The 22,800-nt window shown below is 38.7% G+C and overlaps 2 protein-coding genes and 1 long non-coding RNA gene across 4 annotated transcripts; all 3 read right to left on the bottom strand.

Annotated features, from left to right (window-relative positions):
• Window positions 1-3,182: 3,182 nt before the first annotated feature.
• On the bottom strand, window positions 3,183-4,016 carry LOC117616020. The gene is made up of 3 exons (XR_004584095.1): window positions 3,712-4,016; window positions 3,489-3,631; window positions 3,183-3,256 (listed from the first exon to the last, which is right to left on the bottom strand). It is a non-coding gene; the product is annotated as an uncharacterized LOC117616020 (long non-coding RNA).
• A 50-nt stretch (window positions 4,017-4,066) lies between these two features.
• LOC117614376 lies at window positions 4,067-5,416 on the bottom strand. The gene is made up of 5 exons (XM_034343173.1): window positions 4,710-5,416; window positions 4,454-4,538; window positions 4,248-4,343; window positions 4,124-4,160; window positions 4,067-4,074 (listed from the first exon to the last, which is right to left on the bottom strand). Exons 1-5 carry the CDS (start codon window positions 4,943-4,945, stop codon window positions 4,067-4,069), a joined length of 462 nt encoding a protein of 153 aa, XP_034199064.1. The 5' UTR covers window positions 4,946-5,416.
• Window positions 5,417-9,350: 3,934 nt separating this feature from the next.
• LOC117625902 (protein NETWORKED 1B-like) lies at window positions 9,351-18,536 on the bottom strand. Of its 2 annotated transcripts, none has more exons than XM_034357500.1 (6): window positions 18,214-18,536; window positions 18,064-18,111; window positions 17,377-17,649; window positions 11,443-16,079; window positions 10,630-10,930; window positions 9,351-10,544 (listed from the first exon to the last, which is right to left on the bottom strand). In XM_034357500.1, the coding sequence occupies exons 3-6, from the start codon at window positions 17,477-17,479 to the stop codon at window positions 9,622-9,624; spliced, it is 5,964 nt and encodes a 1,987-aa protein (XP_034213391.1). In that variant the 5' UTR covers window positions 17,480-17,649; window positions 18,064-18,111; window positions 18,214-18,536; the 3' UTR covers window positions 9,351-9,621. The 2 variants fall into 2 exon arrangements, with proteins under 2 accessions (XP_034213391.1, XP_034213384.1); XM_034357493.1 differs by having other exon boundaries at window positions 9,351-10,599; window positions 10,685-10,930; window positions 18,214-18,535.
• Between the last annotated feature and the right edge of the window lie 4,264 nt (window positions 18,537-22,800).

Here is a 22,800-nt window from a genome sequence, read left to right as displayed (position 1 = left end):
CACAAAACCCAATTTACCTCATATAAGTTCGTACATATAACTCAACCTTCCTATATAGAACTGCAACAGAGGCACCTTCTTAACGGGAATGGTAATTAGTCTTACTGAAAGGCAATATTCTCCACTCAACCTAACCATATAGTCGTTTACAACTGGAGACTGAATGTACCTCTATTTGTTTTGTTGCAGGCAACAGCTGTGAATTGTCCCCAGTACTACTTCAACATGTCCGATGTACGCCCTCCTAACGAGCATGTCAGTTCCCCGGGGGACCAGCCCTGGCATGTGCCATTCCCATCTCCACCTCGGACTCCCAATCATGATCCCACTTCATCTGGAAGTGAGGCTGAGACTCATGATCCGCTTGACAAAATCTCTGCCGTCAAGCACCACCTCCAATATATGTCAAAGGCAACGGATTGGTGGGAGAGTAAGTGCGATATTCATGGCCAAGTTATGGGAAACTTGGCCAACAAGTTGAACAAAGCATACGCTGGAGAGGTGAAGCAAGCTCTTAAAGCAAAAATTCGGAGCAAAGAGTTAGAGTCCTTGAAGTTGAAATTGGAAGACACAAAGAAAAATGCCCTCAAAACATTCACACAATCTGAAGAATATAACCATGAAATGGTTGAATGTTTCAACAACGGCTTCGAAATGTTCCGAGATTATGCTTCGGTCATCTCACCAGACCACAATTGGAGTGAAATTGATGTAGCTGGTGTCTGGCAGGTACTGAATATGGGTTCTGATGGAATGGCTCATCATAGCCTCGTGCATGCAGCGAGAAGAAAGGACAAAGACATGGATCTTTTGATGGACCTGGAGTAACGGTGAATGCTGCTTCAGTTCATCTCACCCGAGTACATGGATCTTTTGTTGCCTTCATTTTCCCTTCGCGGGATAGATAGTATTGTTCAGTTTGGGAGGCGATTTCTTTCGCATGTGTGAAATGTTGTATGTAATGTGTATGTATTGTATGTACATTGACTTAATATTGCATTTGTATTGTGTTTGTATTCCCTTAATACTGTAATGTGTATGTATTGTATGTATATTGCCCTAGTATTGCCTTTATATTGTGCTTATATTGCTGTACTATTGCCTTCGTATTGTATATTTATTGTGGCCATATTGCCCTACTATTGCCTTCGTATTGCATATTTATTGTGGTCATATTGCCTTCGTATTGCCTTCGTATTGCCTTCGTATTGCCTTCGTATTGCCTTCGTATTGTAGGCATATTGCCCTACTTTGGAATATGATGAGGACTGGAATATAAATCCACAGGCTCAGAATCACCAATTTTGCCTCCTTCAAGAGGCGTCCCATGCTTGTATGCAACCCTCACAGCTTCATCCTCGTTCAACCTCGCTTGTGAAGTCCCAGACTTTATGTCATCTTTGCTATTTGCCAATTTCAGTTGCATCACCTGGCCGTGTCTAGGGTTTTTTATCTGCTTTCGTTTCATTTTTAAGCTCTGCTTTGAATCAATACGTGGCATATTGGCTGAATATGGGAGTGACAAGATCAATTCTTACTCTCCCTAAGTGGATAAAATAGATGCTCAATATGAATCCTTTCCTCCACAAGTTTGTGTACAGTGCCGTACGTTGTGTGTTTTAGGTGCCACACTGGCTTATTAAAATTGATGCTTGGCCATGAAAAACTTTTTGTTTTCTTACTTTTAGAAAAGTACATATTTGTGTCAATAACTAAGTTTGGACTGTTAACAATCATTCAGAAGAATGGTAGAAATAAGCTCCACTGTGCCAATCCACGAAGTTGAACAAAGAAATTGTGTTCGATACTCAGATGACATGTGAAACTAACATTAGCATTCTCCAATAAGAAGACTTCTCTTCTTTCCCACCCCTCGTCGAATGAGAAAGAAAGAAGAGGGACAAAACACACACTACCAAGTTAAGGTGACATTACAAACCTAAAAAATATCCTCATCAAACTTATAATGCTCCTTTTTTTCTTCTTTAAAGCAAAACTTCATTCAAACTGAGATAACCACGTGCTCTCGATAAGCACTCCGGAATTATTTGCTCATTATCTGCATCGCCTTCTGTCTCAACTTGAGGCTTGGAAGGAGCTTTGGCACCAGGAGGCTGCTTCTTCTTCATCCCACTCACAATGTCATCGATTCTGAGAAGTAGGCAAGCAGCATGCCAAGTCATCTGGTCTGTTAACAACATCAGACTGTTGCAATTCATCTGGTCTGTTAACAATTACAGCCCCACAAGCCTTGGCAATTCGGTTATTATGTGTTTTCCGCAACCTCCTCATTCCACTGACGTCGGCCTTGCTAAAATAATGGCATGCCAAGTCACTAAGCCCCTTTTCTGTGATAACCACATCTGGTTTAAACTTCAATATTTGCACACATAGCCTCTCGATGTATTCTTCTTCCAATTGTAGCAGGACTCCCCAATCTTCTTCTTTAAGCAACTCAGCATTTGTTTGGTTCTCGCCTTTCTTATATTGGAGAGGCCAATCAAGAAGAATGATGCGTTGGTTGAAAATCTTTCTTCTCATTTTTCCAGGTGCAATAACATCTTTGTTAATCATTACTCCTTTGCGAACAACTGAATCTTCCAACTGGCCACCAGGAACCTTCTCAACCTTTATGTACTTTTGAATATCCATTCCCGCAGACCCTGGCCAAGGTCCACCCCTACAATTGTGGTAGCGTCAAGTGCAATTCAAGGGGCAGTCAATTTGGTATGGTGGCATAAACATGTTTACTCCATCAATCACCTGTATGGGACAGAGCTTCCTTCTTCCCTTGTCGTCTGTAGGTTTCAACTTCACACTTTTGATATACATGTATGACAACTTGTGGCTATTTATGTATGGCCTCCTAAGACTTGTTCTGCTAGTCCACAGTATTAGGCGAGAAATTTTGTGTTCAATGACTGGAAAGACTTCAGATGACAGAAACAAGAGAAGTTGAAGAAAAAGGGTTAGCAAGAACATAAGTCATGGCCACAAAATAAAGAAAACATGCAATAAGCTCCACAGTAATGTTTACATATTGACCATAATCAGAATATTGGGGAACAAAATACCACGGACAAATACATGAAATGAAAAACGACTCGGCAGTTACTGTGAGATAAACCAGAACATAAAACTTGGAACAACCAAACCAATTAAAGCAAAGCCATGTCATACAAAAAAACCTACATCAAATAACAGTGTATGGTCATCTTGGTTGGAATATTGCAATCAACCCTTGGTTGAGACCGACCTGCAATAACAATTGGGTTCAGTGCAGATGAAGGCATTTATGAAGGGCAGTTCCAGAATGAAGACTATGTTCATTTGTAACTGCCACCAAATCAGTTCATTGTTCATATTGCCAAATATCATACTGCCAAATCAGTTCATAGTACCAAATCAGTTTTTGTATTTGTGTTGGCATAGACAGCCGAAAAGAAACTTACAGCGTGAGGTGAATTAACGGACATGAAGAAATTTACCTCATAAATATGCCTCCCCCCTTAAACCCTCAATTGCAAGCTTGAGTCGGTAATATTTGATCTTCAAAGGGTCAACTTTATCTACCGACATCCCAGCACTGAGATGCTCGATGAATTTGACGGTCAAGATTCCGCAAGACGCACTGTGAGGCCAATTAGTTGGGAAATTAGAACTGCAGTTATGTCAAATTTGGATAAACAGCACAAAATTCACAAACGTTACCCATCTCGTTGTTGTGGCACATCTGCAATGCTGCACACTGAGAATGGCGTATACATCGACATCGTCAGCCCCTTTTGCTTCACCTCTTCAACCTCAGAATCATCATAAAAGTGCATATCGAACAGCACTCGTGCCAGCGTATCGCTAATAGGGTGCAGAAGCGTAACCAGCTTTGAACGTTTCGTATAATCAATATAGGAGTCATACACGGTTGCAGTATGTCTTACGAAATCAAGTTCGATTGCAACCCAATGAGACCCTTTCAGATTATATGGAAAATACACCTTCCGGACTTTTGTCCAAGCTTGGGCATACCCGTGTTGCCACGTACCACGCACAAAGTGATGTAAATTCTTCAGCTTGCTGGGTGGAAGGTCAACGGTGTTTGAAGCAGCTGCCTTCTTCGATCCACGTTTCCTGCCAGTCGGTTTGAACGGCTCTAGAAATTGCTGCACAAATTTAAATGAAGGCATATTAGAAAATCACAACCGACAGCAAATGAAGCACAAATTGCTGCACAATGGTTACATGTTTACCTGCAAGCAACAATCTGCCGTTGTCCAGTCCGTTCCAAAAACCAACGGATGAGATAGTTGCCTTTTGCGGATAAGAAAGGTTGCCATGTCCAGGTGCTGAAAGTTGACACATATAATATTAGCACAATTTCATACAACTCAACACTTAAAAAAGGTGAGAAAACAATTGAATTATCGTAATAAAGTACAGCTTTGTGTATCGTTACCCTTGAGCTCATCCATTCGGTTTCATCGACAAGTCTGTAGAAAAAATCAGCGCCCACTGAAAATGATTCCAGCTGCACCTCCGCACTACAAAAGGCAAACTTGCAACGGTTACTTGTGTAGTCATGTCATAAATATGACTTTGTTGATGAAAAAAATACACATGTATATTAAAGCAAACTCTGCATTCTCTCATTAGTGTATGACTACATAGTAGAATAGGATGAATATTGGAATTGAAAGGTCAAGAATCGTAACCTGATATCGCTTTTCCAGGCACTGCAAAACTGTAGTACTGCCTTCACATCTTCAATGGGCAAGGATTTGGATGGATCAAAACATGGCGGGGTTGCAGTCGCAGCCGACACAGTCATCGTCCTCTTCTTCCTCAAAGGATCTGTAAATGGGCTCAACAATGTCTGCGCCGGGCGCTTCTGTCTGCACCCTTTACCTTCCACTTCTTTTTTTTTCAACACTTGAACTACCTTCTTCATCACCAGCCATAGTAACTGTGGGTAGACTTGGAGGATTCATCAAACCTCCCGATGGCATACTCTTAGTGATTTTCCAATCTTCTAACAGCTTCATGACTCTTTGGCAGATTTCGTCACACCCAGCAACATCTTCCGGGGTAGGCAGCTCATCGGATTCTGCCGGGTCAGCTACTTCATGCACTTCTGAGTGAGGAACTGAAGCGGCCATTTTTGCCTCTTCAACTACCATGGCTGCGGAAGGTTCGGCTCCATCACCGGGGACTTGTGTTTCCATTACTGCCGGTTCTGTCGGCGGACTTACATAGGCATGTAATGGCGACAAGTCATTGTTGCCTCCTTCATTCATATGAGGACTACCGAGGTCCTCATGTCCTTCCGCAGCTTCATTCACCCCACCATTTTGTTTTTTCAGCTGCTCTATCTCCAACTTAAAATAATGCTCCATTGAAGCCAGGGTGTTGCTGAAATCCTCCACACACTTTGTATTTTTTTCGAACTCTTTTTCAGCTTTCATTGACTCCTTCCGTACCTTGTCTTCCAACTGATGCACTCTGTCGCAAAGTGCTCGATTTGATAGGGAAACTTTGGCCAATTCATCCTTTGTCCTTTGAAAGTCACGCTTCAAAGTGCGTAACTCTCTGGACGCGACTGTACCCTGCACTAAGTTATAATGCATGTGTTACTATGCAGGCCACAAAATATTGCAACTATACAGCAGTTATTTTCCTATTGTAATATGACGTATATCTTCGAAAAAATGTAATGCTTGCCTTAGAAGACGACGGAAGGTTTGCAGTTCGTCAATGTCCTTCTCTTTTTCTTCTACAGAGGCAGAAGTGCCGGTTTGTTGTTCAGCGTCATCGCCCAACAAGTCAACAAGTTCTTCACTGTCGTCAGCACTGTCACCCCAAGTCCAATACGGCTGCTGCTTGTCCATCACAGATGGGCGGAGAAGCTGCACATCAACCTGCAATTTACACATACAATATACATATCAGTAAAGTAATTATATTATATTTTCATATCCCGAACATTATCATTAAAAACTGAACTAACCTCACGGTTCTCGAATACTTGGCTCATTAGCTCATAAAAACGCGGCGAACTATTGCTCCTCCAATGTAGTAAACGAGGGATGTGCGCATTTTCTTCGTGCACCACCAAATGTAGTGCAGCCAACGCTGGAAACACCTCATACGCCCAAATCTGGTTTCAGGAATAAAAGGTCAGTCATTGTAAACAAATGCAATTTAACTTCAACATCAATGGACATTTGCTCACCTGAAGTGCATACGGAAAACCTTTGAGGTGGTACTCTCTTGGTCTACCGGTTGCCGTTGTTGTTGGTTTCTTTCCAGATTTTTTTGTTTTGGCAGTTTTTGTGGGCACTTTCACTCGCTGGTAATCTGCACAAAGTGCCCTCAGCAGTGACGCATTTGTCTTCGCATAAGACACAGCACCCCATGGATACTTCCCAAAGTCTTCAAGGTCTTCCGCCAACTTCAAATATCGCATGTCAATGTGGACATGTTTTTCGCTGCCCAACAGCACAAAGACAGCAAAGTATAAGAATCCAAGCTTGAATACATCGTCCACATCATCGCATTCGAGGAAGGCCTTTTCTAATTCCAACAGGTTCACAGCTTTATCGTTGGCAAAGTACTTCCGTTTCAATGAGCAGTTCTCATTCGTGGGAATCGGAATAAAGGGAAGGTTTCCAAACCTTAGCCCCGTCACGATGCAAAATTGCTGCGCCGTGAATTGGATGACCTTCTTGCCAACAATGAATTTGATCCCGTTCAGTTGGGAAACTGTCTTGGGATCAGCTTTCCTGAGCAGCAACCCGTGGACAATCGGAGAAGTCCACTTGAGGTCCTCAATCCCTAGGAGATGACCAAAACAACTCTGTTCAAACATTTGCAGCTGCTGTTCAGTGAATTTCTCCTTTATCGTAGTGATTGCCGTCTTCGTATGGGATAACGACAATGCTTTCCCTTGGAATTTTTGTTCCTCCGCAATCATCAACTTCATTTCACCAACCATATTTCCCTGCATGCCAATATTATAAACAGAATTTCAGTCGGTTGCAATCTACACAATAACAAGCAATAAACAATCACCACTTATGAACAGCCTATTATAGGATATGAAGTGAAACAAATTGAAAAAATACATATCATAAACAAAACCCCAGCTATTTACAACTGACCTCCTCATTTAATGGCTCAAAGCCAAGTTTCAACACACCCAGTACTCTACCACTCCTGCATAATATAATATCTAAACACACATCTCAACACACCATATAATCACACCATCTAATCATGAGACAGCTTCAGCTAGAATGGGAATGTGCGGTAGCACAAGCCTAATTGACAACAATTCAGGAGTAACAATATAAATCTATCTGACTAGAAAGAGTTTAAAAAAACAACAAGATATCGGGAAACAATTTATTCACTTCAAGGTATAATGTAATGGAACATCCTATGAATTAGTGGCAACCACAATACTGACTCTACTATGGCCCTCCTTTCAAATGTAAGAAAATGAAAGAAATTGGCACCATCCCTTCAGTTTTTTCTTAACAAAAAACCAAAGATAAATTCATAAATAAACCATCAAAACGGTATAAAATGTTTGTAAGACATGTACAATTACAAAATTATAAGTTCTCCTCAGAAACAGACTTCTCTAAGTATCCATACACAAACAACAAAAGCAAAAGCTTAAACAGTTAGCTTATAGCAAAATCAATGTCCCCATTTCTCTAAACCACAGCTGCTGGTGGTAGGTTCCCATCTTCACTCATTTCCCGCTTTCTTTTAAGCACACAATGATCAAGCACAAAACAGCAAACTTTTAAACAACTCATATTACACCACATATGGTTCTAAACAAAACTCATCCATATCCAATATGCAAGCCCTAAACTTAGTAAACAAAGTTATACAAAAATATGTCGAATTAACAAGCATTATTCTCAAACAAAAAGTATGATATGGTTGGGAGTTTACAAGTTCAAATATTTATACAATACTTGATTTTGTCAAACTCTGTCTTGAGATATTTTATCAATCTAGAAGTTTCTTTCATATATGAAAAACTTCGAACGATAACAAAGGAAATTCTTTCTATGTAAATTATTCTTCGATTCCATCAGACAACCATGCAAATCCTTTGCACAATTGAGTGTAATGTGAAGGGTCGCTACCTCGTTGGAAGATAAAGAGAAAAAAATTAAGGAATTTAGCAAGCCACCAACAGTTTGCTTAAGATATTTCAAAATGGTTGCTTCCATCATGGAGTTTTAGCCACAAATTCTTTTCATGGCCACATTTTCTACGTAAAATATAATCAGCGAGTATTTTTTGGTAATGATCCACAGAGAAGAAATCACCATACACAGGTTAATTGTCTTACACTTTAGATATCATCTTCAACAAACAAAATAGATACCAATTAGACTTCTAAGAAGGTTAAATGCAATGCTCATAAAGACTCATACTAAGCCACCAAATACCATTCAATAACTGCTACAAAAACCATAATAAAACCATACTAAAACTAAAAATACAACTGCACTAAAATGCCAACACAACATCACTACATTAGCAATACACTAGCAAAAAAAAACAACAATACGACATCAATAGCAACAGCAAAACAACAGCAGTGCAAGCATCAGTCCACAAAGAACAAACCCATTCACTGTTTGAAACAAGGAATCATCATACTCAGATCATTTCAGACAAACCCCTAAAACAATTTCGATGAAACCCCTAAACCAATTTCAGAGAAACCCCTAAACCTTCAACCAATTTCGAACAAACCCCTAAACTAATTTCAGCGAAACCCCTAAACCTTCAACCAATTTCGAACAAACCCCTCAACCAATTTCAGAGAAATGCATAAACCCTAAAACAACTTCAGAGAAACCCTTAAACTGTAAGAAAATGCCGATGAACAGTACCTGTCGCTGGGAGAGGAAGAGAGAAGAGACAGTCGGAGCTGAGTGAAGGACCACGGATTCGGAGCCTGGAGAGTGAAGAGAAACAGAGGCAGCGAAGAGACAGGGCGAGAGAGAACTTCAGCAAAACAGAGGCAATAAAATTTCAGCAAAAGTGATATCTGTGCAATAAGGGTACAATAATTTTATATTTATAGGTGATAGTTCCAAAATTTTTAAAAAAGGGTGGTATTTTCAGTTAGAATTATAAAAATGGTGGCATTTTGGGCTATTTCCCAAAAAGATATGTATAGAAATCTGAAATTGAGGCTCACTAAGCATTACATCCATTAAATTCCTGCTTCAGATGTTATACCACATCCAAGAAGGTCTTGGTTAAAAATCCGGTTAATATTCAACTCTATACATTTCCCATCTTATTGGAAAACATTTGAATTGAAGAAAAAAAAGAAGCTTGTATTATTTTGAGTTTCTCCAATAAAAATGAGGTAGTTTCTACAGTTTATTATGAGATGAAAAGCAGAAGGAAGCATCTTATTTTGATTAGATCAAGCCTAAATCTTACAGAGAATCTGAGCTAATACAGTTCAGTTTTCACCAACTAATCCAAGAAATGATTCGATTAAGGTAATAATATTAGGACCATTTCATGTAATGAAAACTTAAAAGCAAATAAAATATGCTTCCCTCTAAAGTGGTTACTTGCTCAGTCTCCATTTGTGGAGGGTCTCATACACCCACACACACGAGCCTTCTTGCGCCTCTCACTACTTCTGCCACTGTAAATAAAATCCTTCAGGAGAACACCTGTTCTACTTACGTAAAATCCATTCCTCCCTTTGTTTTTGTTTTCATCCTCCAATTTCAGCAAAATATAGTGAATGTTCTGTAACTCAAACTGCAACCTTCCAATCTTCTCAGACCCTTTACTTGCCTGTTCCAGTATTCTCTCTCTCCGGACATTTCCAGCCTCCTCCAACTCCATGGACGTCTGCTCGTTCAACGGAGACTCTTCGATATTCTTTTTCAATTGATCATTAATTTCTGCTAGCTGCACAACTGCCTCCTCAACTTCATGCAAGTGTGTCTTGACTGTTTCATATTCAGTGCCATTTGCCTTTCTACCCTTCTTGTTTGTCTCCATCTTCTTATTCAAATCTTGAGCAATTGTTTGCAGACTTATCAGTTTCTGAGCATCAGAAGCAAGTCTCTCCAATATCTTTTCCTTCTTGCCTTCACGACTTGGCTCTTGAATATCAAGGGACACCTCCAGCTTGTCAATGCCCAACTCCTTCTCAACCTGAACTTCCGAAGAAGAATTTTGAATGATCTTCTGCGAATCCGCAAACCGATGGTAAGCCACATCTTCCCTTGGTGCAGATGCCTGATTTTCTATCTCACTGGTCACCGGATCCTGACGGCAGTGTTGTTCGGCAGTTTCCCATAACTCGAGCATTTGATCATCTGCCCCACCATTATCTCTCCTGCTTCTTCCATAAAATGAACAATCTGAAACATGATCAAGCGGAATATCTTTCATCGAAGTCCCATTATCAGATTTCATCCTCTGCAACTTGAGATTTTCATCAGTAAACTCATTTTCAAGTTTCAGCTCTTCACTTTTACTGCCTTTTCCTTGAAGTGAGGTACCTTTTGATTTTAGATCTTCGATCTCCACAGAAACCTCCACTTTGATGCTCTTCACTTTTACTGCCTTTTCCTTGAAGTGAGGTACCTTTTGATTTTAGATCTTCGATCTCCACAGAAACCTCCACTTTGATGTTGGTGTTTTTTGTACTTTCCTGAGTTGCAAGCCTTTCCATTTCTTCCACCATTGCCTTTTCAACTGCTTCAATTGCAAGCCTCTCTGTTTCTTCTACAAACATCTTTTCAACTTCTTTGATCATAGTCTGCATTTTTTCCAATTCTGAAATTCCGTCTGGTACCAATGTGCTTGGATCTTCTCTTGAATCCGGACAGCTCTTTTGATGTAGATAATTTTGTGGTTCAATATCCTAGAAGCAAAAAGCTAATTAGAAGATAGAAGAAGAGCAGCAGCTAGCAATGGCGATGGTCAGAGTGGTGCAATCAGACACAAGCATGTTAATTAAGTATTAGGTTTTAGCACTAACACTAAAATTATGCATGCAAAAACTACATGTCACAGTCGATAAAATCAAGACTTCAAGACATCTTGCAGACTAGTTTTCTCAAATATGTTTCTGTTGCGAAGGCCTTCACCAGAACAAGAATGTTTTAAGTGTAATATAAACAGGACTCTCAGAACTAACTGGAATTTCATGTGAACTTAAGATAGCAGTTAGATACAGATTTCCTCCATGCCAATTGGCCAAAAACACACACTAAACAGATACACTTCTATGTTCTTGAAGGTTCCCTTGAAATTGAAGCCAATTAATTTGGGTTCATGCTGTCAAAACCAAAAAATGGAGCAACTACCTAGCTCAGATTGTAACTTCTGAATCATCATGATCATTAATGTTTCTCAAAAGAGGGAAAATATTACCTTATATTGTTGATTGCTTTCCACAAGAAGCTTTGTTCTAAGAACGGCATTGTGCTGAAGAGATGCTACATTCTCTCTCAACGAGGCTACAACAGGAACATATGCAGACAGCTGGGCCATCAGTCCTCCAACTTCACCTTCCAAGGAGCTAACTCTTCCTTTCATTTGTTCAAGCTCCACACCTTTTGTAGCACTTTCATCTTTAAGACTCTCACAAACTTGAGAAAGCTCATTAACTTTATTTTCAAGAAAAACTTCACGGACAGCAGAAACTTGAAAATCAAAATAGAATGCTGCAGCCTCAGCCTCCCAGAGTTCAAAGTCATTGCTTCTTTCTTCCAGCTCTGAATTCAAATTCTCTTCTCTAATTCTATGTTCTTCAATTACTTCACTTAAGATGCCCACTTCAATCTCCAGAGTTCCATTTGCTTTGTGAAGGCTATCAATTTCATTTTTCTGATTTGAGTTATCTTTCGATAGTTCTAGAATCTGCTTCTCACAATTTTCTCTCATTAGTTTTGAATCTTCATTTTCCATCCTCAGTTCCTGAACGGTTCTGCACAATTCCTCATTCAAGTCCCCTGTCTTTCTAAGCTTCTGTTCAACTTCTGAGAGCTCCATGGTTTTCTGTTTCAGAGAATTCATTCCAGCTAATATTTCATGGCTTAGCTGAGCTTTTGAGTCCTTGGCTTCACAAAGATCCTTGTCCAACAATTGGACTGTCTCATTCAGATGTAGATTTTCTATTTCTTTTTCAATTGCTTTACACAAGATTTCATTCTCCAGAATTTCATTCGCTTCACGAAGGCCAACGATTTCCTTTTTCTGATTTGTGCTACCTTCAGATAGTTCAAGAATCTGCTTCTCACAATTTTCTCTCACAATTTTTGATTCTTCATATTCCATCTTCAGTTCCTGAAATGTTCTACATAATTGCAGATTCAATTCCTCTGTCTTTTCAAGCTTCTCTTCTGCCTCTGAGAGCTTCATGGTTTTCTGTTTCAGATAATCCTTTCCAACTGCAATTTGATGGCTTAGTTGACCATTTAAGTCATTGGCTTCACTCATTTCCTTGTCCAACAATTGGACCGTGTCATTCAGATGTAGATTTTCTACTTCTTTCATCACTAAATTCTCCTCCAATATTCCAACAGCCTCTTTGAGGTCATTGTTAATTACAAAGAGGGTGTTGAGATCTTCAGCAAGTGCTTTTAGTTCCGCAGCTTTTTCAATTGTGAAGCTCTCTAAAACCAAAGAGAGGTTGCTGAAAGCTAGTGCTTCATGGAAATTAACACTATTCTCCTCTTCAAGCATTTGCTTTCCCTCTTCCAGGTCCAAAACTTTCTTAAGCAAAGATCTTCTCTCTTCAAGCACCTTGGAGTTCTCTTTCTGCAAAACCACATAAGCATCCTGAAAATTTTCCAGCTTAGCTTGAAGCGTTTGCAATTGAGCCTCTAATGTTTCCTCCTTGTGCTCTTTCTTGGTCACTTCCAACCTCAGCTGCCTCGTCATCTCTAGAAGCTCATGCTTCTCTTTTTGTAGCGTAGAACAACGGTCTACCATAATCTCATACTCCTGCTCGAAGAGTTGTTTTGCTAATTCTATCTCTGCACCCTCTAATCTCATCTGCTCAAGTAAAGTTAAGAGCACTGACTTCTCAACCAGCAACTGTTGTTCCCCATCCTTGCTCCTAAACAAAGAAGTTTTCAAGTCCTTAATGGTATTCAAAATGTGCAGCACAGGTATTTGGTCTTGTCCACTCTTATTTTCATGGCTATCCGGTTCAGTTTGAAGAGCCCTGAACACTTGACGAATTCCCAGCCTTAACTTTTCGATTTCTCCCACCAAGAATTCTTCTTCCACCTGTAACTCAAGATTTTCATTCTCCAATTCTGCGATCAGCTTATCAGAAAATTTGGATGCCTCAACATGTCTCTGACTCTCAATTAATAATGAAAAATTCTTCTCTTCCAGATCTTCTATAAACTTCTGAAGGACAAAGATCTCAATCTGGGCATTTAGAGCTCTATCTAGTTCTTCTTCAAATTCTTTCTTTCCCAGCCTTCTTTCTTCCTGCATGACATGGAAATTGTTTTCCAAACCTGCTAACCGAGCCTCACTTGACCGTATATAACTTGCACGCTCTCGTTTTTCTGCATGAAGGGAACCCCATAGTTCCTCTACAACATTAAGTGTGGAGCCTTTCTCCTTCTCCAGCTTTGAATATTTTTTCTCTAATTTTGAAAACCGCTTTTCCAGGTTTCGCAGTCTCTGTTCAACATCTTTTAACTGAAATACAAGGGTGCCCCTCTCATTAAGAAGATTGCACTTCTCATTATTGAGTAACTGGCACAACTCTTCCAAGCTCTTTGATCTTGCTCTCAACCGTTCAAGCTCAATATTTGCACCAGAGAGGGAATTTTCCAACAAGGTGTTCTTCTCAAAAAGCTTCTGCATATTCTGAGTGATAATTTGTAACTGAGAAAGCAGGATAGCTTTCTCAGCAACAAGAATGGATTTTTCTCCCTGGAGAAACTGGCAAGACTCCTGCAATTCTTTGACCTTCTCTCTCAAACCCTCCAACTCACCATTCAACCCCAACAGCGAACTCTCCAGAACGGCATTCTCCTTTGAAAGTTTACCCATATCCTTCAATTTCTCATAAAGAAGTTCTCTCTCTTCTCTGTCCCTTGTGCAGATATCTTTCAGCTTTGCTTTTTCATTTTGCAAGTCTTTCACAGATGACTCAAAGCATTCAGGATTTAAACCTGCTGATTCCACCTGCTCCGCCATAGCCCGGTATCTTTTGTTCAATCCCTTAATTTCCTCCTCCAAATCGAATATATGCTGCTGGAGGGCATTGCTTTGGTCTGATTTTAGCGCAACCTCCTGTTCAAGTTTCTCTTTCATCTCTTTAATGTTAAAGATTTCATCTTGCAGATTCTTTATCGAGATAGTGCAAGAAAAATTCAATTCACTTAAGCTCTTATTTTCCTCCTTAACCTGCTGGATATCATCCTCCATACCTTGTTTGCGTATCTCTAAGTCCTTCAACATTTGAAGGCCATTTTTGAACTCCAGTGCTAAAGCTTTCTGAGACTCTTGGGATTGGGAGTGCAACTTCTGTAGAGCTTGGAGAGTGGCTTCAGCTTGCACAAACCGCAAATGCTCCTCCTGCATCAGAATCTGAAATTTCTCCATCTCTTCATTCTTCTCTGAAAGTTCTTGATCTTTACTTGTAATCTTCTTCAGCAGACCGTCCGCCTCTAACCGCAGAGACTGATTTGATCTCTCCAAGAGAACGCATTGTTCTTCGGCACTCTTTAAGTTTGCTGCCCCTGTCAAAATTTCGCTTTTCAGTCGTTCAGCATCTGCTTGAGCATGAGAAATTTCACTTTCCATCTTAGAAATTGTATCCATGCACTGCTTGTATTGAAGAGCTGCAGCTTCTTTCTCTTCCTTCAGTATAGCCAGAGATTCCTTCAGAGATTTGATTTCACCTTCAGCTCTTTCAATTTGTTCATTAAGCATTCTGGAATTTTCCTCAGAAACTGAGATTTTAGTCTCCAGAACAGATATCTGCTCAAGACATTGCTTGTACTGAAGAAAAAAACCTTCCTTTTCAGCCTCTAGTTTAGAAAGTTCTTGCTTGAGAGTTTGAGCTTCAGTTTCTGCTTTAATAGCTCGCTCATTAAGTCCTTTTGCGTCCCTTTGGGCAAAAGATAACATGCTCTCCAGGCTAGATATCCTTTCCAAACAACGATTGTACTGAAGAAGACCAGCATCCCTCTCTGCTTCTAATTCCACAAGGGTTTCCTTCAATATTGTAGTTTCAATATCAGCTTTGCTCGCTCGTTCATCGAGCCCTCCAACAGCCATTTGTGCATCATTTAGTTCTCTCCCCAGTTTAGATAACTTCTCCAAACTCTGCTCGTACTGAAGAAGGACTGTGTCTTTTTCAGCTTGTATCTCATCTAGAGTTTTCTTTAAGGTTTGAACTTCAGTTTCAGCTTTTGCAGCACGCTCAGATTGAGAAAGAACCTGGGTCTTGAGACTCTGGTTCTCACTTGTTAACTGAGAGTACCCACTTTGCAATTTTTGTTTGCTCTCTTCTGCTTCTTGGAAACTTAAGCCTTCTCTCATCCTTCCCTCTGCAACCTTTAAATTATTTGGCACTTCTCCTGGATTGAACATCTCATTGACCTGTTTCAGACCTCTTTTGCTTATTCCTGATTCAGAGTCTACTGAACCATTCCTTTTCAAAGCTTGTAAGTTAGTTGATGTGAGTCCCAGTGCATCCTTATGCAAGTCATCTGCGTCAAAAAAGGCACGAACTGGATGTGGAATTTCTGGTGTATGAGGTTCAACGTCTGGGCCAGAAGAGCCTGAGGGTGATTCATCTGCCAATACATAAGGTACTTGGTTGGGAAACGCTTCTGCCATGGTTCGATGAGCCTGTCGCAGCTCCACAGTTGCATGATCGTACCTCTCTGCTAACGCACGATAAGCTCGATAGAATTCCTCAACCAGTTTCATGAGCTCTGGGCGTTTTTTGTAGTACATTTCTGCCCTCCTTGCAAAAGAATCTGCATCTTCTTCAATGAGCTTGATCATTGCTTTGACTTTGGCATCCATGTCTGCATAAAAAGATTTAGGGTTGATTAAGAATGTAGCCAGAAAATTCCAAAGACATCCATATGCAAAAACATGCTTAAGTGCACATGCTGAGGAGATAAAACGAAATCCAACAGACAAGTATTATTTGATTAAGCAACTATACAATCTCTTTAAAATTTCAAGGAATTCCAGGTTCAGAGCAACTTTCTAGCAAGAATTTGGATTGATACAACTCTTTAATGAGTAGCAAATATGAACTGCACGTTATCATTCTTATGTTTCTGACACCATTTTAGATGGTTCAATTCATGCTTGGACCATTAATTTATTGTACTTCTAAAGCCGACACATTTCCCATTCCTACAATGAAAATGAAAAGATATTTGTATTGCTTCTTTTTTAGACTTCTTCACACACGAAAACACATTCATCAGAAAGACCCCTCTGGTTTGGAATATACACAGCAGCATGCATAGAACATAAAAAAATGATCAAGGTCCAGAGGTGAAGCCTTTAAGGGTGACCAAACTAGTGTTTGTAGTTCAGATATATAATATTTTTTTTAAATATTCCTTATCTACTATGACCTGAAAATTCCTTTTAAAACATATTGCATATACTTGACATTGTATCATCCTAACATAATACATCACAAAACTTGAGATCCACCATATCTTGTTTCCATTCATTTTTGGTTTAGCTGAACACAATCTAGTTTCATGTTCAAATTAACATGGATGATCTTGATGGTAGTTTGACAGAAAAGTGACAAGCCATGAAAAAATTATACATAGGCATATCGCCTACGTTGGCCAAACAGATCCTAACCAGGCGTGTGAACACAGCTGGCCACGTATAGAATGGTTTATAAAATAAAAATTGAAGATAATCATAAATGGTTTTCAGCAGTTAGTGTTAGTTCTATCTATTCTCCCCCCTCCACTGTCACATCTCTTTTGTCTCTGTCCCGTCTCTCCTTTCCTATTCATTTGAAAACAGAAGGATTAAGAAAGGGGATCTTTAGTTTTTAAAATTAACATCCAAAAGAGAAGAATACAGGCATATTTTACATAAGATCTTTATGTTAGTATCCATGCATCACTACCAAAATGCTATGTCCTGTTGTTATGACTCGCCGTCATATGTGATTAGAGGCTATATAATTAGTGCAGAGTTTATATATGCATCTGAATAAAATTGATTTCAAACCAAACCCTACTAAATAAAGTTCCTAATACACAGTGAGATAGAAACAATTGGAAGTTTCTATCAGGTAATTAGTATAGTACCAAATAAATGCAAGGAAAATATCAAGACCTGTAAGATTTTCCTGAAGCCATTTTGAATTTTTTGGGCTAATATGACTGTCCCACCACCAAGAATATAAGCGTCTGGACTCGGAATGTAACAGGGTTGCCATGACTCCAGCGCAGCACAACAACAGAACTGGTTTTGACTTGGGAAAGGCCTGATCCTTGTACCAGTAATAAACCCCCAGATAAGGGATCCAGGCCAGATTATCAGCTCAATGAACTTCCACCGCTCAATATTCCAAAGGAGGCTTTACAGTTCTATATATCTCACTCCTGCCTGGACACCAAAATCACCAAAGAAAATGTAAGTGCAAGAAAACTTTGAAGAGATCGTCGGAATGGCATAAAGTTCTACCAGCAAGAAGTTATCAAGACAAAACCAATGATAGGAAATTGCAGATTGCCTGCTCCATTAGACAGATGCAATTGATCCAAGGGAAGAAAAGAAGCAAGAGGACATCAAGAAAAAAACAAACACTGTGGCAAACTGAGGTTGTCTTTGATATATGAGAAATCAAAATTCATATAAGTGCTACAAATTGGAAAATACAAAAACTAGGTGATCCAGAATAAAGGAGCTTTTTCACCTAATCAACACTTCGCAAAATGAGAGGCCATACTTGAACTACTAAAACGAAAAAGCAACACAATGATCAAATACAGGAAGGAGTTCATGGGCAAGCGAACATACCAGAAGACTGAGTGACAGCCGGTGCTGGATTTCCAATCAACAAGTGAACTTACAAATCAAAGAAACATAAATGCATTAGTTTTGAGCAGATGGGTCTTCATAAAAACTGCAAAAGCTAATCCTTTATGAACCATAAGATTAAAACCTTACTCAATGAATGATTTCAGTGGTGGGTTCTGATAGACAATGCAAAGCTACCATTCAAGGGTACACACAACAACTTTCACACGTAAAGCAAATGAGTTTCAATAGAGACTGAAAAGACTGATTCTTTCTGCTCCGTTTGGATCAAGTACATGCCAAGGGAATGAAAAACTGGAAATGAGGTTCTGATCAGCAGCTATGATTGGAAAATTCCAGCTGCATACATTACAGTTTCACCCCATTTTCTCTCTATTTACTCTGTTTTCTCCTCAAACAGGAGACTCGCACTACTCTTCTCTCTTTATTGGGTTTTGTGTAGTATATTTGACAGATTTGGAACTGTCACTATTTCATGACTCATGAACTGTAAAGGCAAGAAAGAGAATGAGGAAGTAAAAAAGTAACACATTTTGTAATTTTCCCAGCAACAAAAATAATATATAAAAAAACTCATTTTGTAAGTTTTCTTAATCTTGGGAACTATTGTGAATTGAAAAATCCATTGACATTTTAAGTAATAATATTCTGAGAGTTGTGCTGTCGTTTGTCGTTACTTTTGAAAATTTTGCCCACTTTTGTCATCATTTTTCACTTTTCGGTGTGTGGATATGGAGGGAGGAGAAAAGTGTTTAAGGGAACCCAAATGACTAATCTACCCCTGCTTAAGATCTCCATAATGTTCTTTTTTTGGGGTTCTGCATATTTCTGGATTCAAGGAATAATTTCTGTTCCTTTTCATTGCTTTGGTAATCTTTCATTATGTCTCTTCCCCGCGGCCCTATTGAGTTGCTCGTGCTACATAGTTTTGCTGTCTTTTCTTTTAATTATTTGTTGAGGGATCGTAATACGTGTGTTTGATTAGCATATATAAGTACAAAACAAAAGGGAAGTCCATTATTAATCAACCTTTTACATTTTGTTTCTTTTCTCTCAAAACAAGGACAACCATGAAACCCTAATGGAAATTAAATTTTAGTATAGTTACATATTTAGACCCATAATTTTTTGTTACAAAATAATATTATATAACACATTAACGTATCAAATTCGTACGTATGTTGTTTTCCTATTTTTGGAAGATTTATCAATCTTACTTTAAATAAACCTACCAACTATACATATTTTTCACTTATTAGATACCACGGATTGTACTAAATAATTATGCCAAATATGCCTTTAGGCTTATTCATGGAAAGGAGTAGAATGAACGGAGCCCTTTAATTGTGTAGTTGTCATCATGTTAGATTAGCAATTTAATGAAAGATTAGTCATTCTTGGTTGTGCATGATTCTCTCCAGATCAATTCAACATATTATTGCATTTGGTCACTAAAGAATATTTACCCATATTTAGCATATAGTTGCTTTGTACTTTTGTTTTATTTATCAATAAAATTATCGCTTATTCTATAAAAAAAATCTCAATTCTTTACCTTGGTTCGAAGAACCTCCAAATTTTATTTTGAAATGTTTTGTTTGAGGATATAGGTAGTTTTTACGAGTATGATACTAGGGGACGGGGAGGGTGGGGGTGGTGGTGGGGAGTGCTCTATTGAACATAAGGTTCCTTCTTCCGCTTGCGATTGAGATGGTAGGCTACACAGTTGGTCCGATGACCAAAAGCCCATTTGGTGTAGAGATACTTGTCTAATCCTCTAGCACAGTGCTCGGTTTTTGTACTTGTTTCATCCCTCATTATCAATAAAATACTATCGCCTTTGTGTAATAAATAAAAATCTCACTTCTTTAGCCAAGGAGTCTATCCCAATGAAAAATGACATTGACTAGCAGATTAGCAGTCTCAAGTTCGAAACCTCATGACACATTGGTAGAGTGTGTGTGTGAGAGAAAATCCGCCTCCCTCTTCTTAACTTTGACCCAAAAAAAATTATTGATTCTTTAAAAAAATGTTATTACTACTCTAAAGTAATCATTCTATGCTAGATATTTTTTTCTCTATATATTGATAAGATAGTGTATGATGGATTTTTGGAGTGTCAATAACATCTCATCTTTTTTATTTAAGAAAATGCATTATTCAGTGTGGTTGGAGGTTTGCACGATTATGGCTGGGGAATCTATATATTGATCTGATTTCATTGCTACGGCTCTTCTTAAGTTTTAATAGTTTATACTACTTTTAGCAAACCAAATGATACTAAATCAATATTTTGTAATTTATCTAGCAAAGTTCCACATGTATTTCTATCTACATCGAATTCAATACTGTATATAATAATAACACTTTGTACACAAAGCTGCCATATATAAAGAATGAACAAGTGGGGAGCTGTACATATCTAAGCTTTACGTTAGCAATTGCAAACTCTCAATATTTTCTTCTAAAAGTATAGAAAAACACCACCAAATTGCAACTTTGGAATTTAGATGCACTTAACTTAATATTAGCCGTCTCTCCTACCACAGTTGGATTCTTGTATGAATTAATTTTATTTTTTATGCAAAGATTCTTGTATGAAATTATTGACACTAATTTGGATGATATTAGTCTCCTTTTCATGGTGGCCGGTTGGACTGGACGGTGGAGCCTCAGCTATCCCTTGCCCTAACATCCTTCCAACAACTACAACTCTACAACTCTACAGCTACAACCTACATGTGATGCACAACTATTTTATTTTGATGCCTTAAATGGCCACATTTTCGATCATGTTTAAAAATCTGTTTATACAACAGAGAGAAGGGTGCTTGTACATTCAAATGGGAAGTGATTACATAATATTTGATACGTACACTGTCAATTTATTAGATATCAACATAGATGTATGAACCTATGTAGAGTTTTATATTTGAGGACGCCACAAACTTAAAATCATAAGATTCCTCATTGAAATTCATGACTACACTTTATACATATAAAGTTGAGAAAATGGAAGACGTCTTATAAATAATTTCATTCGTGTAAATATCGGCAATGTATCAAGTATTGTGAATTGAGAATGATTGATTACAATGACAGAAAATTACTCAAATTTTATATATAAGGAAAGTAAGTAAAGTGATGAAACACAACCATCACAGTTTTAGCATTACAAGGAAAGTAAGAGGCATGATAGGAGACGCATACCTACCAAAATTGGAAAAAATAAAGGAAAATCATGTTTGCGGAGATGGGAAGAAATTGAAGTACTACTTGATCATGAAGATAAAATACTTAATTTGTGCTATAATGATGATTAGATTCTTATTTACATTTTGGTGTTTGTTTGGTAACGACAGTGATGCATTAAGTAGATAGTTTTTTTAAAAAGAAAGTAGCTAGGTTTTACATCAGCACCGTTGAATTATTAATGATCCAGCCCACACATGCCACATGCGAGTGACTTTCACTCTGCAATCACATTGACAATTCTGGGTTTCAAGGGCACATGGGTGATTATGTACCAGTCAAGAACCCTAACCATTTCATGCAAAATGTGCTCAGATTGGTCATGGCCATCATGGTTCATGGACCACCTTGGTCCCTTCAATGCAAGTAAAAGTAATTTTCTTCCTTCTTCCTGTCATAATGCTTGAATTAATAATTTTTATTATTATTAAAGTGATATTTTAAACTACGCTAATGTACGAGGAGGAAGTTGAACACGGGTGCAAGAGGGCAAACACACTATCTTGACCAACTGGTCTAACTTATGATTGCATAATGCTTGAATTAATTAGTATATAGTTAGTAGGAGATTGGTGAACATTGCTGTTAATTAAGAACGAAGAAGAAATTAAGGCCTCCCAACGCCAAAGAAGTTTGTTTATGGCTGTGTGGGTCAAGAGGTGACTAAACAACAGCTAATAAAGTTGCTTGCTTCTAACCAAACCCTAGATCCTCTCTTGCACTAGTAGCAAGTCTAGCATGATGCTACATATCACATATTATGAAACCATTTAAAGCACATCGCAGCACCGTTGAAATAATGATCAAGCACATATCAATATGAACCATGAATTTGGTCCCACATCCTTTCTTTTATTTGGCACACATCTAAACAAGCATTATAGTCAAAGTTGCCAAAGAAAAAAGAGTATAGCCATAATTTCTTGCTGCCACTTTAGATGAGATTTGTGACTTATCTTGGAGCTAGGGTTACTTGTTGTGACCCCTCCTAAGACAGCTTGTGTAGTTGTGTGTATATTGGTGAGCATATTGCGAATCCCCCTTCATTTTCCGGCCTCCTATTTGATGTTTACTACCCACCAAATGACCAAAGCTACAATGCTTTGAAGACACTAGACTTGTCGGTCACCGACCCATATGATGTGATCACTCATCTCTCTCTCTCTCTCTCTCTCTCAAATTATTTGATATGGAAATTGGATATATATGGTGAAAACTGGAAAAGTAAAATCCCATTTATATGACCTCTCTTAAATCCGGCTTCCAAAACTAACACCCCCTCCTCCCCCACCAACCACTAATACAAAATTGTCCTCCAAATCTTGAAAAGCAATGTGGAGAGATGGAGATTAGATTAGGGTAGGCAATTTAGCAAATGGACCCCAACAAAAAGATGATCAGATTGAGATTTTGTTTTTGTGTTTTAGCGCAAGTATTGTGAGCCAGCTATGGCACCCCATGTTC

This window comes from Prunus dulcis, chromosome 1 (genome assembly GCF_902201215.1).
Source record: "Prunus dulcis chromosome 1, ALMONDv2, whole genome shotgun sequence".
Lineage (NCBI taxonomy): Eukaryota > Viridiplantae > Streptophyta > Magnoliopsida > Rosales > Rosaceae > Prunus > Prunus dulcis.
This window is presented reverse-complemented; position numbering and strand designations above follow the sequence as displayed.

Bases quoted from the DNA above. Each gene is read 5' to 3' on its own strand.
- LOC117614376 (XM_034343173.1), bottom strand. From the start codon at position 4,945: ATGAAGAAGGTAGTTCAAGTGTTGAAAAAAAAAGAAGTGGAAGGTAAA. The intron at 4,539-4,709 runs GTTACGATTCTT...TGCCTTTTGTAG, and splicing joins GCCTGGAAAAGCGATATCAG to TGCGGAGGTGCAGCTGGAAT. The intron at 4,161-4,247 runs GTAAACATGTAA...AAATTTGTGCAG, and splicing joins CGGCAGATTGTTGCTTGCAG to CAATTTCTAGAGCCGTTCAA.
- LOC117625902 (XM_034357500.1), bottom strand. From the start codon at position 17,479: ATGGCAACCCTGTTACATTCCGAGTCCAGACGCTTATATTCTTGGTGG. The intron at 10,931-11,442 runs GTAATATTTTCC...TTTTGCTTCTAG, and splicing joins AAAGCAATCAACAATATAAG to GATATTGAACCACAAAATTA. The intron at 10,545-10,629 runs GCAGTAAAAGTG...TTCAAGGAAAAG, and splicing joins TACCTCACTTCAAGGAAAAG to GCAGTAAAAGTGAAGAGCTG.